This window comes from Xyrauchen texanus, chromosome 10 (genome assembly GCF_025860055.1).
Source record: "Xyrauchen texanus isolate HMW12.3.18 chromosome 10, RBS_HiC_50CHRs, whole genome shotgun sequence".
NCBI classification, from domain to species: Eukaryota; Metazoa; Chordata; class Actinopteri; order Cypriniformes; family Catostomidae; genus Xyrauchen; species Xyrauchen texanus.
In genome coordinates, this window is record NC_068285.1 from 16,397,123 (window position 1) to 16,415,655 (window position 18,533).

Here is an 18,533-nt window from a genome sequence, read left to right on the forward strand (position 1 = left end):
CCTAGTGTCACTACATTGACATAATGTCTCATTCCCTCCATCAGGGAACGGATGTTATGACAGTAACCGAGACGTATTATTTTAAATTCCTAATTCCCTTTAGGTAAATTAATGTATCTCACCAGGAGATCATGTATTCACTCCATCGGTGTGCATTCATTCCCCTTGGATACATCTTTTATACTTCCCATAGATGTAGATAGGAGTTATGACTTTATAAAAGAGGTAGGAAATCATGCCATTGTGTAAAAACATGTAGGTCGATGCATACCAAATCACACTCTATATCCGGTTGACCCCCCCTCAAAAATGCACATGGTATGCACATAGATCTCAGTTTTACACATTCATAGAATATATCATATTTTATTTTACCAAAAAGTTGTCTCAAACACACACACACACACACAACATTTTATATATATATATATATATATATATATATATATATATATATATATATATATATATATATATTCATAATATACTATATATTTAATAGATTTTTTGTCTTTTCAAGTGAGGTTTTTAGGTATAGATATAGCTCCCCTTGAATGAATGCCTTTCATTTCTATATTATGTCTCTTTTTCTCTATTACTTCCAGTCCCGAATCAGTCTCGAAAGCAGTTCATTATAATTGTTATCCCATCGTAACAATATTAGGACTGTTAATATGATAAATCAAATATATTTAAATGAAGACTTAACTACTTGTACACTTACAATTACAATGAAATAGTTCCACAGATCTAAATATTATCCATCTTTGTGAAAACTAAGAAAAGTAATAATAGTCATACTCTCGCAAATTAACACATGCCTGACACTGAATGACATCATGAATTATAGTGTCAACATGTGCGAGAAATATATATCACAGTTTGTGTTCAATCAAAATAAGTTAAATAGATAATTGTGCAAACAAACAAATGAAAGAAAAAAATACCTCAGTAAAAATGTATAACTTAACCCAGCTGTAACAACTACTATAATAAAAAACAACAACTATATTGGAATGCTAAATAAGTTACAGGCATAACCTGATGATAAAGCACTGGAATTGAAAGAGGTCGAAGAACCAAAAGATCACCATCACACACAGAGTATTTCAACATGAATCAATAAAAAGTGCGGATGGAATTCTGTTACTCAAGTCATCATGTTTAAAAATGGAAATGGACAGAAAAACAAGGATGTATTGCCTTCTTGTACCCTTTTCAATATTATGAGCGGACCTTGTTTTTTGTACAGCCCTTTTGCTCTCTTATCTCTACCTTTCTCTACCCCCGCACCCTGTGTATTCCCTTGTCTTCTCCTTCATTCTCTTCCCTCCCCCTTTGAACCTCTCATTACACAGGTGTGGTTCTCCTGTTAAGTGTGTTAGTATTTGAACTATCTCCTTTGCCTAGTCGATCCAAGGTACCCAGCCCTCGATCCCTCTCCATGGTTGCGGAGGACCCGGCTGACAGTGGTGCCTGCTGGGGGCCAGAGGAAGAAGAGGTATTGAGGGTGGCATTGGCCGATGTTGCCAGGTTAGACTTGGACAGAGAAGGCAGCGTACCTGTCATAAGCGTGCCCCCACCTCCTTCCTTTGTTGGAAAGTAATTATGTAGCTGGTAGAGTGTAGCACGATCGACTGTGCCGTACATAGGCGGCTTACCTTCCCTACCCAGTGTGTACATCGATATATCGCCCATCCCTCCTCCGGATTGCGTATGTGGATTGGGAAGTGTGGCTACTGAAAATGGTGGTGGGCCAGCAGCCAGGGGTGGGCCGAAGTTCTTTGGAGCATTGACAGAGGTGGGGGACTGCTCACGGGAGCGCGTCGGCTCGACAGTTGAGCGTGAACTGGAGCGGGAGGAGTGTCGCCGGAAGCGGTATCCTGGCAAGCGTAACACAGCAGAGGTGGTGCTACGGAAGAGGTCAGTGCGTGAACGACAGCGCAGTTCTTTGTTGCGTTCAATGTAAATGTTGACGGCCAGCACACCCACCACCTCTGCAAGGATGAATGACAACCCGCCGAAGTAGAAGGACCAACCGTAGGAGTAGTGCCACTTTTTATCTTCATCCTTTTTGGGAGAGATGTCACTCAATGCTGCCGAGATGTATACAATGACTCCAATGATGTTGCTCAGCCCTGATCAATGCAAGAAAAGCAAATTAGTTTTGGGTTTTTATATTGCAGAGCTCAGAATTAAGGATGGTTTGATTGTCAGTGGCCAGTTATGTGTTAAAGATTGTTACAAATTTTGCTCATTAAAGCTCCACTATGCATGATTTATTTTTGTTAATGAACAAAATGTAATAAATGAGCAAGTACACCAACAATCCATCTTCCAAACCATGTTTTTGCCTTACCCCGATTGACTATGGTAAGCCTATAATAATTATTTATATTTTAGAGCTGTCGGGACAGATTTGCCAAGAAACTGCATACTTCAGTCAGTCATCTGTGCATATTACGTCATGTCCGTAAATAAAGAAAAGAAGGCTCGGAGCTGTATACACCAATCAGCCACAACATTAAAACCACCAAAATACTCAAACCAGCCCATCCGGCACCAACAATCATGCCATACCAATCACTGAGATCAAATTTTTTCCCCATTCTAATGGTTGATGTGAACATTACCTGTAGCTCCTGACTCGTATCTGCATGATTTTATGCACTGCACTGCTGCCACAAGATTGGCTGATTAGATAATCGCATGTATGATTGTTAGTGCCAGATGGGCTGGTTTGAGTATTTTTGTAACTGCTGATCTCTTTTGGATTTTCACACAAAACAGTCTCTAGAATTTACTCAGAATGGTGCCAAAACCAAAAAACATCCAGTGAGGGGCAGTTCTGCTGATGGAAATGCCTTGTTGAAGAGAGAGGTCAACAGAGAATGGCCAGACTGGTTTAAACTGACAAAAGTCTACGGTAACTCAAATAGCCACTCTTTACAATTGTGGTGAGAAGAATATCCTCTCAGAATACTGTTCTGAGATGCGGTTTGGCACTGTTTTAATGGCACGAGAGGGACCTACACAATATTAGGCAGGTGGTTTTAATGTTGTGGCTAAGTTTGAAGCTGACAGCTTGTTGCCACAATAAATGAGCAATATTAACCATGGATCATTCCAAAAGACAACCTTCTGGGGAATTACCCGTTTTCAAAATAAAGAGACCTCGAACCGAATGGAGTTCATAATAAAACACAAACCAACATCGGCTTGGGATCTGAAAGGATTTAAAACCAACCCAGAGATGGCTTTTTCTTGTTCGGGTAAGATCAAGGGCATAGCAGCCGCATCCCTTTCACTCTTTAAAAAGGTGATTTTTGTCCCCCGCTCTTTTCCAAGCTAAACACAGAGTACAAATGGTGGATTTGTATACAGTATTCTTTGCATTTTTTTACTTTGGCTGATTGAGCAACCATCCAGCCAATCACAGGTGGGCTTCATGAGTTGAAACAAGCCTTACGTAATAGGCTGTTAGTCAGACAGTCTAATCAACGTGGCTCCGTTCATGTCTACAAAGTTGCTTTCAACAATGTTCATTTATCCATGTTTTTTATCGGCATTGATGCTGATATAAATTAATAATCTAGAGATGAGGAACATACACAAACAAGTGTTATTTATCGGCATTTCATTCTTTAGCAGCATTACGTGAACTGCAGGAAAAAACAAAGGACAGTCCTTCTTTTAAGCAGACATTTTAAGTGGAATTTATTTCAGCACATGAGACTTCATTAAGTTATGTTTTTTACATTATGTTTGTGAGATAATAGTTTGATCTGTAGTTTTTATTTTATTTTTATATTATTCTATTTTTTCTTCCATTTTCTTCCAATTTGGAATTTCCAATTTCCAGTACTTAGGAGGTCGTCATGATGATGCGGTTACTCACCTCAATCCGGGTGGTGGAGGACAAGTCTCAGTTGTCTCCGCTTCTGAGACCGTCAATCCATGCATCTTATCACGTGGCTCGTCATGCATGACACCGCAGAGACTCCGCATGTGGAGGCTCATGCTACTCTCTGTGATCCACGCACAACTTACCACGCACCCCATTGAGAGCGAGAACCACTAATCACAAGGAGGTTACCCAATGTGCCTCTACCCTCCCTAGCAACCTGGCCTGGAGTCACTCAGCACACCCTGGATTCAAACTCGTGACTCCAGGGGTGGTAGTCAGCATCAATACTCGCCGAGCTACCCAGGCCCCTGTTTGGTTGTTTTTGACAATTTAAGCAGATTATTAGATCTGTGTTAAATATGCAAATCTGTTTTTAATATCAGCTCCTGTTTTTTTATTTCTATGTTGGTGTGCAGTCTACAAACTGTAGGAAAAAATATAGATCTGCTGTGTTCTTACAAAGTACAGATGTACTTGAAACTCATAATTATTATTAGACTATTATTGTTGTCTTCTGATATAAGTGCTCAGCAGCTCTCAAAGCGTAGGGAAATGATAGGTTTGCTTTGTTATTATAATTCATAAAACCTCTACTAAAATCTCTTTGTAGGTCTGTAGACATACACATAATTTCTTTTGATTGTTGATTTAGTGACCAACTCATTTCACACTAGACACTCATTTGTCACCACCATCTGGCATCACCAGAAATGGTCGCTGAATCATTAAATTGATCTGAACGAACTTTGGTGAACGTAGTCAAAACACTCAAGCCACTCGGAAACATGTAAATCCCACATTGCACAAGCACAGAGTAAAAAAAAAACAATTGTGCACATGCACAACTGTCATTATTGTAATTGATTAAATAATTTATTCATGACCAGTTTGTGCTCAGTCTTTTTTGTCATGTGTGAAAAACAAGTATATATTTGCTTATATTTGCAGCTCGTCAGACGCACAAAACCGCTCGTCAGACGCACAAAACCGCTTCAGAAGCAGGTGAAAACCTGGCCAGCAGGAGCCATCTCTGCTCTTCAGGACTGTTTTGAGTGTACTGACTGGCACATGTTCAGGGAGGCTGCAACATATGGCGATTCTACCAACTTGGAGGAATACACAGCATCAGTGACCAGCTACATCAGCAAGTGCATTGATGATGTCACTTTCTCCAAGACCATCACCACACGCTCCAACCAGAAGCCGTGGATGACTGCGGAGGTTTCGCACGCTGCTGAGGTCCCGAGACTCCGCCTTCAGAGCAGGCGATAAGGCAGCCCTAAGAACAGCTAGGGCCAAACTGTCACGGGCAATCAGAGAGGCAAAGCGCGCACACGCCCAGAGAATCCACAGTCACTTCCAGGACAGCGGTGACACGCGGCGCATGTGGCAGGGCATCCGGGCCATCACCAACTACAGGACATCAGTTGCCTGTGACAAAGATGCCTCCCTTCCAGATGCGCTGAACGAATTCTACGCTAGGTTTGAAGTGCAGAACGACGTGATGGCGAGGAAGTCCACCCCTCCTCCCAACGACCAGGTGCTCTGTCTTACCACGGCAGATGTGAGGAAAACTCTACATAGAGTCAACCCACGGAAGGCTGCTGGACCAGACAACATTCCTGGCAGAGTGCTCAGAGGATGTGCAGACCAGCTAGCAGATGTTCTTACCGACATCTTCAACATCTCTCTGAGCAGCGCCGTCATTCCAACGTGCTTCAAGGCCACCACCATCATCCCCATGCCAAAGAAGTCTTCAGTGTCCTGCCTCAACGACTACCGTCCCGTCGCACTTACACCCATCATCATGAAGTGCTTCGAGAGGCTCGTCATGAGGCAGATTAAGACCCAGCTGCCCCCTCACTAGACCCACTGCAGTTTGCGTATCGTTCAAACTGTTCAACGGACGATGCCATCACCACAACCCTCCATCTGGCCCTCACCCACCTAGACAATAAGGACTCATACGTTCGAATGCTGTTCATAGATTTCAGCTCAGCATTCAACACAATCATTCCCCAGCACCTGATTGGAAAGCTGAACCTGCTGGGCCTGGACACCTCCCTCTGCAACTGGATCCTGGACTTCCTGACTGGGAGACCTCAGTCAGTCCGGATCGGGAACAGCATCTCCACCACCACCACACTGAGCACTGGGGCCCCCCAGGGCTGTGTGCTCAGTCCACTGCTGTTCACTCTGCTGACTCACGACTGTGCAGCAATGCACAGCTCGAACCACATCGTCAAGTTCACCGATGACACGACCGTGGTGGGTCTCATCAGCAAGAACGACGAGTCAGCATACAGAGAGGAGGTGCAGCGGCTGACGAACTGGTGTAGAGCCAACAACCTGTCCCTGAATGTCGACAAAACAAAAGAGATGGTTGTTGACTTTAGGAGAGCACAAGGTGAACACACTCCGCTGAACATCGATGGCTCCTCTGTGGAGATCGTCAAAAGCACCAAATTCCTTGGTGTTCACTTGGCGGAGAACCTCACCTGGTCCCTCAACACCAGCTCTATCACCAAGAAAGCCCAGCAGCGTCTCTACTTTCTTCGAAGGCTGAGGAAAGCACATCTCCCAACCCCCATCCTCACTACATTCTATAGAGGGACTATTGAGAGCATCCTGAGCAGCTGCATCACTGCCTGGTTTGGGACTTGCACCGTTTCGGACCGCAAAGCCCTGCAGAGGATAGTGGGGACAGCTGAGAAGATCATTGGGGTCTCTCTTCCCTCCATCAAAGACATTTACAAAAAACACTGTATCCACAAAGCAACCAGCATTGTGGACGACCCCACACACCCCTCACACAAACTCTTTACCCTCCTCCCGTCTGGCAAGAGGTACCGAAGCATTCGGGCCCTCACGGCCAGACTGTGTAACAGCTTCTTCCCCAAGCCATCAGACTCCTCAATACTCAGAGACTGGTTTGACACACACGTGTCCTGAGTTGCACTTTAATTACTGTCACTTTATAACTGTCTGCTACCTCAATAACTGCTATGTGCATAGAACACTATCTCATAGTATGTTATGTTTACATTTTAGAAACTGTCATCTTTTTGCACTACTGAGTACTGGTCGGCGCTGCACTGTCTATTGTCCTGTTCATTGTCAGTAATTTGTTGTACTGTCCCGTACTTTTTGCACATGTTTGCACGTGCACTTTATATAGGTATATATAGGTTTTTTATATAGGTATTTTATTTCGTTGTGTTGTCTCATGTGGTCCTGTGTTGGTCCTTTGTTGTTTTTATGTAGCACCATGGTCCTGGAGGAACGTTGTCTCGTTTTGCTGTGTACTGTACTAACTGTATATGGTTGAAACGACAATAAAAACCACTTGACTTGACTTGACTACATTTGCTAAATTTTGCAATGCTTCATTCTTTAAAATACTACAACTATTTTAAGTAAATAATACATATACATTTATATAATACTTTTAATGTACTTATATATTCATATATACTTACCTGGATAAGATTTTTTCTTGGACCGATAGTTAGTCAGTAAGCTCTTTTAGCGTGGTATTTCATTGGTTAGCCACTCTAATGGGGCATTTTATCATGGATTTTGGTACTGCAGTGCTTGACTTCATTTTTGGACATTTTAATGCATATATTCTGTAATCTGTAGTGGAATACATTTTAAAAGTAACCCTACCAACCCTGTGTGTGTGTATATATATATATATATATATATATATATATATATATATATATATATATATATATATATATACACACACACAAGTCTATTGCTTAAATTCATATTTACAAATCATGGTGGTGGGGCCAAGGAAACAGAGAAACTACTGGACTAACCAGGTAAGCAGAAGAAAAAAAACATTTTGCCCATAGAAACATATAACAAAATATATTAAAAGAAAATGTTGTTCCATACCTGCCACTACAAACAAAATTCCAGCTCCCAAAATGATGTGTCTTTTTGTCTTATAAAATCGACTAGACGCCACACACACTCCACCTAGCAGCAATAATATGGCACTGAGGATAGGAAATATACTGGAGGCCCTGACTACACCTGGGAGAAGAAAAGAGAGGCAAACATGGTCAAAAACACATATGTTTAAATTAATTGTTTTCCCATACCCCTTTATTTATAATGCATCTTACAGACCAGAAACATGCACAAAAAGACCAGTGACTCACGTAAAAGATACTCTGCCGCATCCTGGTCATAATCAGCATCATCAGGAAAATGATTAATCTGGGAACACGCTCCTCTCTTTAATCCTATGAGAGAGAGAGTGTGTGAGAGAAAGAGATTGAGAGATACTTTAAAGCATCACAGTCGTTTCTGGTATCCAAACACACTATCAAAACATCCCAATAGATCATATCTGGCTCACAACTTTTCCCCATCTTGTTTCCACCTCTTCCGCAGTATACTGTATATAAAAATTTCTATATGGATCTGTGAATCTCAACTTGCTAAAAGCTTAAAACAGCATGAATTGTTCTATTCATGAATACTATTTTATACTGGTTTGGTGCTGGTCTAAGTATTGGATATATGGATTCAGAAAATGTCAATGGTTATGAGTCATTCTAGGTGTCATACATTGGTCTCTTGTATGATATAAACCATCCACTTCTCTAACCACTTTAGATGACATATTAGTCCACTGCCTATGACTAGTGTCATCGCAACATAATCACACGGGAAGTCGGCATGTTGTTTCCGAGAGTTCTGGTACCCAAGGATTGGCTACACTGTGCCATCTCACCAGCAAGTGACATCTCCTTTTTGCATCGAAACCAGGTTGTTTACATTATCCTGTGGTGCGACATGAAGCATGTTGCATCTGTGGTGTGGGAGACCTGGGTTCAAATTGTTCAGTTGCCTCATTGAAACTTGGAAGTAATCACATTCACATAATCAGACAAGTGGAATTTGGGTGTTGCATTTTTTTACTCAACATTTTTACTCCACTGCTGTTTAGATTTAGGTTTGGGGGGTGCAGTTTATAAAATATACATTCCTCTTCAATTTATTACAGCATGTACAGCTGACAAGAATTCACTTCATAACTCACCTTTGGTGCCCCACTGTGGACACAAAACCCAGAAAATGGAGCTCACACATGCCCATATACCCAACAACACTTACCACTTTGGCCACTTGGGACAGTGTTACGCATTTCGTTAAGCACAGATTCGGTAGATGATTTTAGCCAAAGAAAAGTCAACCTACTGTTTCTGAATTTAGTGTAAGATCAGTCTGGTCTTCTAGTGCTCGCTAGCTTAGTTTCATGCTAGAGGATGGCAAACGTGATCCCTTGTGCATGTTATCGCATCTGTGTGCAGTTTAGCAGATCTTTCTCATCTATAATTGTGGACTTAAGAGAATTTTATTTTAAACAATAATTTGAGAAGGTTTGCAATATTTTGCAGTTGTTGTTTTTGCTTTTAGCAGTGACTGAGGATGACTTTGAAGGCATAAATTTCCCTTAAAAAGGCTTTCCATTTGTGATATTTAAAGCAGAGGACCTAAGTGAGCAATATTACAGGTCAGAATGACTTTGTTTTTGTCTAGTTTGATTATGCCGCAAATAAATCGAAAGCACTGCATATCACCTTTGACCTGCAGTGACTCATCACATAATCACAGCTATTGACACACTCCTCTAGGTTTCTAATGCAAATGGAAAAAATACAGCCCATGTTTGTTTAAAACATGTCTCTTGAGACTTGGCTAGAGTAAGAGAGGTATCGTGTTGAATGCTGCTAGGTTAGAAAAAACAATTTGTGAAACAATGAAAATCCCACATTGCAAAGCACAATGGCTAAAAAGATCTGGAGGCAGTTCTTCCCACAATGTTTTTAGTTAACTTTATATGTAACCCTTAAGCTAGCCAAATAAAATCAGCTTTTCTATGGTTCTGACTTCATGCCCCTTTGAAGCATACTGTATATCATCAGACAGCTTATGGGTTTTGTTGTAGCACATGTGAGATGTCTCCATGCTTGTAGAAAAGACAGTCAAATATTTGCACTCTTTCAAACCCTGCTTTTGAAAATATATTTCGATACTAATACAATAAGCTTAATGTGATCATCTTATTAATCAGATCCTTGAAGGGACAGCTCAACAAGAAATGAAAATTGCACCATATCATGACATAGCATCGCATAACATAACACCATAACTCTCTTGTGATGTTTGAACCCGGTATAATTTGTGCAAAACATTAAAGTAGTTCCAAAGAAAATACCCAAGCTTCTCTTGTCTGTACAACAAAATTTGACGACAAATGACTCTCAAAATCCAAGAAGTTCAAAAAATTTGACTCGTGTGCTGTTTCAAGAGAAACAGACCTGAATTCTTTTTATTTATTTTTTAACTGAAGATTCAATGAAATAATCAAAACATATTCGTTTGGAAAATAACTTCCATGAACCACTTGCAAAAGCTGCTCAGATGGGGACCTCCTTAATGCATCATTGCCCCCCACATACAGTACATACCTACAAGGCCTATTCCTCCACCCCCACACTTAAACACTGCCGTTCACTTACCTTCAAGGCAACAAATCCTCCAGAGGCCGGAGTGGGTGAGGGCTCCAGGATCCTTCTTGTCCTTGTTGTGGGGGTCATCCTGAGAGGAGTTGGCAGTGCTGTTGCAGATAAAGGCCCGAGCATACAGCCAGTAATCCGTGCCAATGGCCACAGTCATCAAGGCGAAGGCTGCGAAAGCTCCCACAGTAGTGAGAAGCACCTGAATTCCTCTCTCGCACCACACCATGGCTGAAGACATGAACAGGGAAACACAAATGTATGGAAAAATCCCTGCAAAGTTTAAACAGGCTAGTCTCGCATAGCTGTATTAAACAGTAGCTTATTCTCGCAAAGAACCACTCACTTAGACATGGAGAGACCACCTGACTGACTAAAGCAACCAACTGCTATTTATATTGTTTTTATGCGATTATTATATTATATTATGATATTTGGTTAATTAATCGACACATCATGTAATTCATTTGATTAAAACATTTTATCGACTATCAGGGACAGGTAATGTGCTTAAAAACTATTTAAGACCTTGCCCAGATAAAGAAAAGATGTTTATGGCATTTATATGACCTTACACGTTGTTGGCTTAAGCAAAATTGTTGTAAGATTGTGTGGCGGACAGGAGCGCTTTAAGCTACAGTACCTCTGAGCCCAGGTTTGCAGGTCTACGGAGGCCCCCTTCAAGTCATTGAGTGGGTGGGGGATTGCAACTGCTGTGCGTTGAACATGCGCTACACAGATACCTTTAACGGTTGCACACCATCTCTGTGAAAACAAATGTGTTTCCCGCTGAAACCGCTTAGACGTGCTCCTCCCGGGGAAAATGTGGTGGCGGATGCTGCTACGTGCTGGAACCCATGGGAGTTGTGGGCCCCTGGGCTTCAGCTCGTGTAAGCCTGTGTGTTAATGCACCCCTGGTGGTAAAAGCTGTAAATGCGCTGGACAACCTCTAAAAACATTTTTACTGAAAATGGCAATAATAAAGACTCTGATATATATATAATTTCTGCTTTGGATATCTAGTTAAATTACTTCAAACAAATCTCTAAATAGCTTTCAAAGATTTTATGAAAATAACTTTGCAAACTTTATCACATCTAGAGATAAGATCTTCAGAAGCACTAATTTTATCTAGCCGGTAAATTTTAAACACAATTTTAAAGGCAAATGGACTGTGGGCACGGTGTCTAAATCTGAGAGTAAATAGAGGCTTACAGGGTGTTGAACAGGAAATGTACAGAAATAAGGCACTATGAGCAAAGAGGACAAAGTTAAAAAGAGTGTTAATGTAAAAAGAAAAATGGCAAAAAGACAGATTGTAATGGGAGCCTATGGTTACATGGCATGGCGAAAAGTGAGTGTTAGGCATATCATATATTGAGTGATCAGTTCACAATGTGTTTTGTAAGGATATGCTGAACTGTGATGCATAATCAGCATGCTCAAATGTAGGTTGCTAAGATCATGAACAGATCTCAAGGTACACTTTGTAACTGAGATCTTGTGAACTACAAAACTGTACTAATGCAAACCCTAAGAGTAAGATGCTTTTATTGGGAACCAACCAAGCCATTACAAGTGCCAGGTACGGTACTATTTAAGTGCCATCTATTCATTATCTCTTTGTAAAATTGAATGAAAATGTTGCCTACAGGCACAACTACACCAATGCCATTATATCACCACCAACAGAAAATAAAACAAGCATGAACTAAGAGCAAGAACAAAGCTGGGGGGGTCGGATAAAAAGAAAAGGAAAAAAATCACTCTAGGTGCAGAGTTCAAAAGGTCATATTTTTAGACAAAACTTAGTCCCATTGAAAACGTAGTTGCAAAGCAGTTATTACAAACAGTTATGAGACAGCTGTAATCGAGCATTTCTTTGCATGGATAGAGCTTTAATATGGAGTAATTCGAGAATGTTGATCTGGACAAAGATATTTTGGGCCGTGGTCCATTGTTTTCTCTTCGAAGTCTAGATTTGCTAGTAATTTATTATGGTAAATACCATATGTCGTCTGACTGCATGTCTAATGCAAAAAGACACAGCTGAACCAAGATCAGTGTCTTCAATGAGTTTTAAACTGATACCAGACAATATAACATAAAAGAACATGAGTACATTTAAGTGCCAAAATTAAATACCAAAAACCATAACTGCCCATTGACAAAAAGGTAAGGGTATTCATTGGGCAGATTTTACAGATCTTACTGTAGATATTAAGAGACAGATCTGTCAAGACAATATAAGTCATAAGTCCTTTACAAAAACAAAAAAACGAACTGAACCATAAAGAAAGCAAATCAAATTCCATTGTCCAAGACTTGAAGACAATGAAGGACACTTTTGGTACATATGAAGATGTTTGCAAGAAAGTTCACTGATCAGACAACAGTAAGATATGTAAAACATTGACTGGCAAAGCCGAAAACGATGTTGACATACAGTGAAATACGTACAGACTTTCACTCAAGAGCATTTCAGTAAATGTCTGATGACAAGCATAAGACTCGGTGGTCCCTGCACAACACCGGCAGCCATTAATGAGATCCGATTACCTGGGGGAACGTGTCTTCCCTTCCCGTCCATCCCTGCAGCTCTCCAGTCCTTGTCACAGAAGATTGTACCAACCAGAACGTCCAAGCAGCATCCATCGACTGTTACCCCTCTCCCTTTCTTTCACCCCTCTTCCACGCACCCCCTGCTCACTCTCTCTCTTTCTTTCTCTCTCCCCCTGTCTCTCCTGCCTGTGGGTGGGTGTAGATTTTCTAGGTGTCGCTTCTTTTCTCCTTTTAGAGAGATTTCATGGCAGAAATCCTAACACTTCTTCTGCGAAGAAACAAACAATAATAAAAAAAAAGAAAGAAAGAGATATGTTTAAGGTTTGAGGTGATAAAAAGCAGCTTGAATAGTGTATTATTGTCATTACATTATCTTTGTCATTTAAGCAGTATGGTTTACATGTATCTTGTCCAGACTAGTGGTGAACACATACATCAGCGAAGATTAAGGAAGAGCTAGGGATATATAAAGAAAAAGAGAATAGAAAGCAAGACAGAGCGTGCGCCGTTCCGTCACCATGGCAACAGCGCATTCTGAAGTCGAGAACAGAACATGATGGTGTGTGAGTTGGGTGGGGGGGTTGATGGTGAGTGAGGTGGTGGTAGTCGAAGGGGGGGGGGGGTTGATGGTGGTATTCATCATAACATAACTACGGATTTTGATTTACCATCGACTGTCATAAACGTTCAAAATGCACCTGGAAGGTGGTTTTGATCAGTGTTTCTTTTCTGACTATATTGTGTTATGGCAATGTCACGCACAGCAGGACAGCTGATCTGTCCCCCACACCCCCATGACAAGCTCAGACTCTAATACGTGGTTACTTAGAGGTCTGTTCTATCTGTTCAGAGTCTTGTCACACTTGCTCATTCTCAGAAACAGGAACACAAATGGTGAGGTCACAAACACAGGAAGTTATACTGTACGTTAGGACACCAAACTTGTATAAACACAAAAGATGATGTTTGGTAGATTATTAGGGGCTGACAGCCTTAGTCACCATTCACTTTCCTTACATCTTTTCTTCCATGCAATGAAAGTAAACGGTGGCTGACGCCAACATTCTGCTTAACATGTTCCATGAAAGAAAGTCATACAAGATTCCCTTTTTTAAAGATCCTCCACAAAGATCCTAATGAAAATCACACTGACATTGTACAAAAATGAAATTAACAACAAAATAAATAAATCATTAAATAATAATAATAATCATTATAATTATTATTAACAATGAAAATAATATTTATTATTAGCATTATTATTAACACTACTATTTGTAAAAAAAGATATAATAATAATCATCATCACCATTATCATTATTAATATAAATTATATTTATCATTATCATTAACTACTACTAAAAACTTTTATATTAATATTAATTATTATTATTATCATCATCATGATTATTTTTATTGATAATACAAATAATAAAATGTCTTATTAACATAATTATTAACACTACTATTTGTAAAAAAAGAAATAATAATAATCACCATCATTAGCATTATTAATAGAAACTATATTTATTATAAGCATTATTAATAATACTACTAATAATAATAGTAGTATTTTGATTAATAACAAAAGTAATAAAATGTATTATTAACATTATTATTAGTACTACCACTACTACTACTACAACTAATAATAATTATTGTTATTATAATACGTATTATTAATAACAAATATTAATATTTATTATTATAATTATTATGATTACTGTATTAATACAACTAATAATAGTATTTATTCGTATTATTATTGTTATAAAATATTGATAATATAGTAAAAGTGCATGCAGTTTTTTTTAAAGGGGTCATGACATGGTTTTTTTTATTGTATTATTATGTTCCCTTAGGTGCAATTATAGTATTAATATATTTTTTTTTAAGAAAAACTTTTAAAATCTAGTGATTTATGACCTTTTCCCACCCTGTTTCTCATCCTCTGATTCAAACAGTCTGTTTTGGGGGCGTTTTCCATTTAAGACTTCAGTGTTAACGCCCACTGTTATGATTGGCTAACGTCAGTGCCTATGTATCAATTATTGACGCCCCCAGCCAGAACAATATGCAAGTAAACTAAGTAAAAACACTGTGATTATTCATAATGAATGAAATTGCGCTTTAAAAAGTAGTTTAAAGTTTAAAATAGATTACTTACAGTTTGCGTCGTCGTTGTTCCCAGAATAGTCGGCACGGACTTATCTTTGAGCAACAGTTTTCTGGCAAAGCCAGCATCATATTGAGATTTGTTCTCAAAACAGTCATCCTTAAAATGTACAGAACAAACGCTTAAGTTAACACTGCCGTGACTGGGTCGTCCGCAAAAAATAAACTGCATCCATTTTTCCCTGACGTCTGGATCTTTCGGCAGCTTATTCAGAGGTTTTGTTTGACCACAGCCAGGAACAGCACATCTGTGTGGCATCGTAATTTTCCTGTGCACAAGTAGTCTCTGTCAGAGCTCGCTGTCCATCGACTGAACACTTGTGAGGCGCACGGCTGGAGGCGGTCATATGCAAACGCTGTTACGTCACTTCTAACCGACACGTCACTTCTAACCATGAATCCAGAACGAGCTGTATTTTGAGCTTGATTAAATAAATGATTCGTTTAGAATGGGGAGGACGTCTTAAAATATTAAACTTGCAGGACGTTTTAATGATACAAAGACCTCTTATATACCAAAAGATCAAGGCAAATTTGGTTTCTCATGTCATGACCCCTTTAATTAACACTTTAGGCACTAAACAATAGGCCATACCCTGGTCATATATTTCCCATGTTTATAAAGAATACAAGTAGGCAAGCTAGTGGTTTAATGACATATGAATGAACTTCTGTAAGGCACTAATGGCCTTACTGCACAATGCATGGCAACATTGTGATGTCTGGTAGAACCAGTTCAAGCACCTTCCAGGAATGGTTCAATCTTGCCTCATCTCATACAACAGAAACCATTCACAAACAGTCATTTAAGTCAAAGTTCTTAAGCAGATGATGTTGTCACGTATAAAAGTGGACGTATTTCTATTAAAAACAAATTGGCACTTAAGGTTGTAAAACATCAAAATACATTCGCGTATCTGGTGTGAATGAATGGATAAATGAATGAATGAATGAATGAATGAATGAATGAAGCATCCAAATAATTTGCATTTACAATAAGGTCATAACAGACGTACATAAACACATGCAATATGGGTGATAATTTCCAGGTGTAAAGTGTCAACTTTTACTGTGTATAATATGTCTTGGTTGTTGCATAGATAAGTGCCACTACACGTAGCGATATGGGGTGCCAACGGTCCTTCAGACGATCGATGATTTGTTGTTTTGGTCTTAAAGGGGATGATACAACATAAAAACAAATGACTGATTCCCCTCAGCCATCAACATGATTGACAGACGTCCGCGCGCGCGTCTCCACTGAGCTCGCGCATCATGCCTTTAGAGACGCTTGAGATGTTATTTAAATTACCCAACATTCGAAATAAAACTTATATTTGTATATAAACAACAATAGAAACACGTTCGCATTAAACGTCAAATAAACAGATTCGAATAAATCGTTTGTAAATCGAGCGAAGCTGCACGCGCCAAGTAAACCCACACCACAGCAACCGCCAAATTTTTCGCTTGATTTCGTATATTCTATGGATAAATGAGCCTGTTGAAAATGTACTCAGAAAAATGCAAACGCTGATATATTTCGTGTTTTTTTTTTCCCCCGGCTTACCTCTAGACATATTCTGTTGCTTTTTGCTCGCAATTCTTTGAGGCGGTTCTGGAGAGGCGGTGAATGAGGGGGCGGCAAGAGACAGTTGTGTTCATATGAATAAACGATGCTGATGCAGGAATTAGGAAACAGGAATTGCTTAATATTGACCAAAAGACAAATCAGTGTTCTCTAGAAACAGCTCAACATGATGACCAACTCTAACTTATGGAGCAAAGGACATTGCCAGAGACTGAATAATAGACAATATAATTGCACTGGACCATTTTAGACTTTAGAGTTTAAAAAGACACATAAACTTAGTCTTTCTGAATTATTGCATTGATTTATTAACTAATGTTTTCTGTCCCACAACACAGTATATTCCAACCATTTTCATGTCATTTTTCAACCTCTTACTTTCATCTTTTTTATTTCATTCCACCAATGGCAAAACTTTTGCCCTGCCCCAGATAGCACATGTACATCTTAGAGATGTCTGTTTTAGATCTTTTCATCTGGAAGGCATCATAATCTAATTAACATCTGCTAAACATCTTAAAAAGATCAGATTTACAAACAATCTAAATCATGAACATTTCAAAGACAGCTGAATGTCTTCTTTGCATCCGAGATGTACTTATTGGCATATGTCTTAAGATGTATTGCAGATAAGCAAACAACATAAAAATAGGTCTCCCAGATGTAAACATACACTTTAAATAGACGTCTAACGTATAGATGTGCATGTGCGTTTCCTCTTGGATGTAAATAAGACATACCGCAGATGTATTTGAGACGTTTACGCAGATGCAGTAAATCAATGCAGATGGCTTTCCAGATGAAACACTCTTAAACAGACATCTCAGAGATGTGTGCGTTTCTGGGATGAGGGCAATGACTATTTGACACTATAGGCTTAAGGTGAGCTTGGTTAGAGAAATTAGTGTTTCCCTCATAGTGTGCATCACCCAGACGTCTATTTGATGTAGGCAAGTGTTTATATATCTGGAGGATGTATTTTTAGGTTGTTTGGTCATCAGCAGATGTCTTTGGGACATTTATGATGTAGTATGTGTGTAAGTCTGGTCTTTTTTAAAGATGTTTAGCAGATGTTAATTAGAATGCAATGCTTTCCTGATGAAACACTCCTAAACAGACATTTCGGAGATGCACTGTACATGTGCTAATCTGGGTTTCGAATGGACACTTTTCACAACTGTGATTATGCAGCGTAAATCTAGCAAATGTTTTTATATTTGCAATTTTTTATTAATTTTAAATGTATAACATTATACTTTGTATGATATTACCCTTGAATTCATTTTTAAAAATTAGTTACCAGAAATGCGATGAGGTTTCTAAACACACCTGAAAATAAATTTGCCATCTTTTCTCCTCTGACCACCGTAATCCATCACTCTCTATTTTTATAATAGTGGCATTTTTCTTTTGCTGTTGGAGCAAATGGGTCCATTACAGGGTTTTGTAAATGTAGACATGTGGGCCTTTCAATGACCTATGCAGATGCCAATATCTAGAGTGGTGGCCAATAGTCAATATAAATCTGATATATGATGTATAATAGCATTTGAAATGTACACAACGGTGCTCAATTAAACAAACAATTATTTTTACACAATTTTGTTACTGAAAATTCTACTAAAAACACTTGAAAATAAAAATAATCTGCTAAATCTATTGACAGGGTGTCAGCAGATTTTGTATCTGACACTTCAGCTAATACAAGATTCTCAAAAAAGCCAAATATTGGCAAATTAATCAGTCTAACCAA

At 39.2% G+C, this 18,533-nt stretch overlaps 1 protein-coding gene across 3 annotated transcripts; it reads right to left on the minus strand.

Annotated features, from left to right (window-relative positions):
- Positions 1-610: 610 nt before the first annotated feature.
- On the minus strand, positions 611-16,818 carry LOC127650750 (voltage-dependent calcium channel gamma-4 subunit-like). 3 transcript variants are annotated; one of them, XM_052136363.1, is made up of 6 exons: positions 16,760-16,818; positions 13,012-13,282; positions 10,456-10,683; positions 8,086-8,169; positions 7,817-7,957; positions 611-2,138 (listed from the first exon to the last, which is right to left on the minus strand). In XM_052136363.1, exons 2-6 carry the CDS (start codon positions 13,040-13,042, stop codon positions 1,351-1,353), a joined length of 1,272 nt encoding a protein of 423 aa, XP_051992323.1. In that variant the 5' UTR covers positions 13,043-13,282; positions 16,760-16,818; the 3' UTR covers positions 611-1,350. The 3 variants fall into 3 exon arrangements, with proteins under 3 accessions (XP_051992323.1, XP_051992324.1, XP_051992326.1); XM_052136364.1 differs by lacking the exon at positions 16,760-16,818 and adding an exon at positions 13,383-13,527; XM_052136366.1 differs by lacking the exon at positions 16,760-16,818 and having other exon boundaries at positions 611-1,479; positions 1,563-2,138; positions 13,012-13,383.
- Positions 16,819-18,533: the final 1,715 nt, after the last annotated feature.

What these genes read in the sequence shown, in the direction of transcription:
- LOC127650750 (XM_052136363.1), bottom strand. Translation starts at nt 13,042, where the DNA reads ATGGACGGGAAGGGAAGACACGTTCCCCCAG. An exon ending in GGGAAGACACGTTCCCCCAG is followed by an intron (nt 10,684 to 13,011) that starts GTAATCGGATCT and finishes TCATGTCTTCAG; the next exon opens with CCATGGTGTGGTGCGAGAGA. An exon ending in GAGGATTTGTTGCCTTGAAG is followed by an intron (nt 8,170 to 10,455) that starts GTAAGTGAACGG and finishes TCTCTCTCATAG; the next exon opens with GATTAAAGAGAGGAGCGTGT.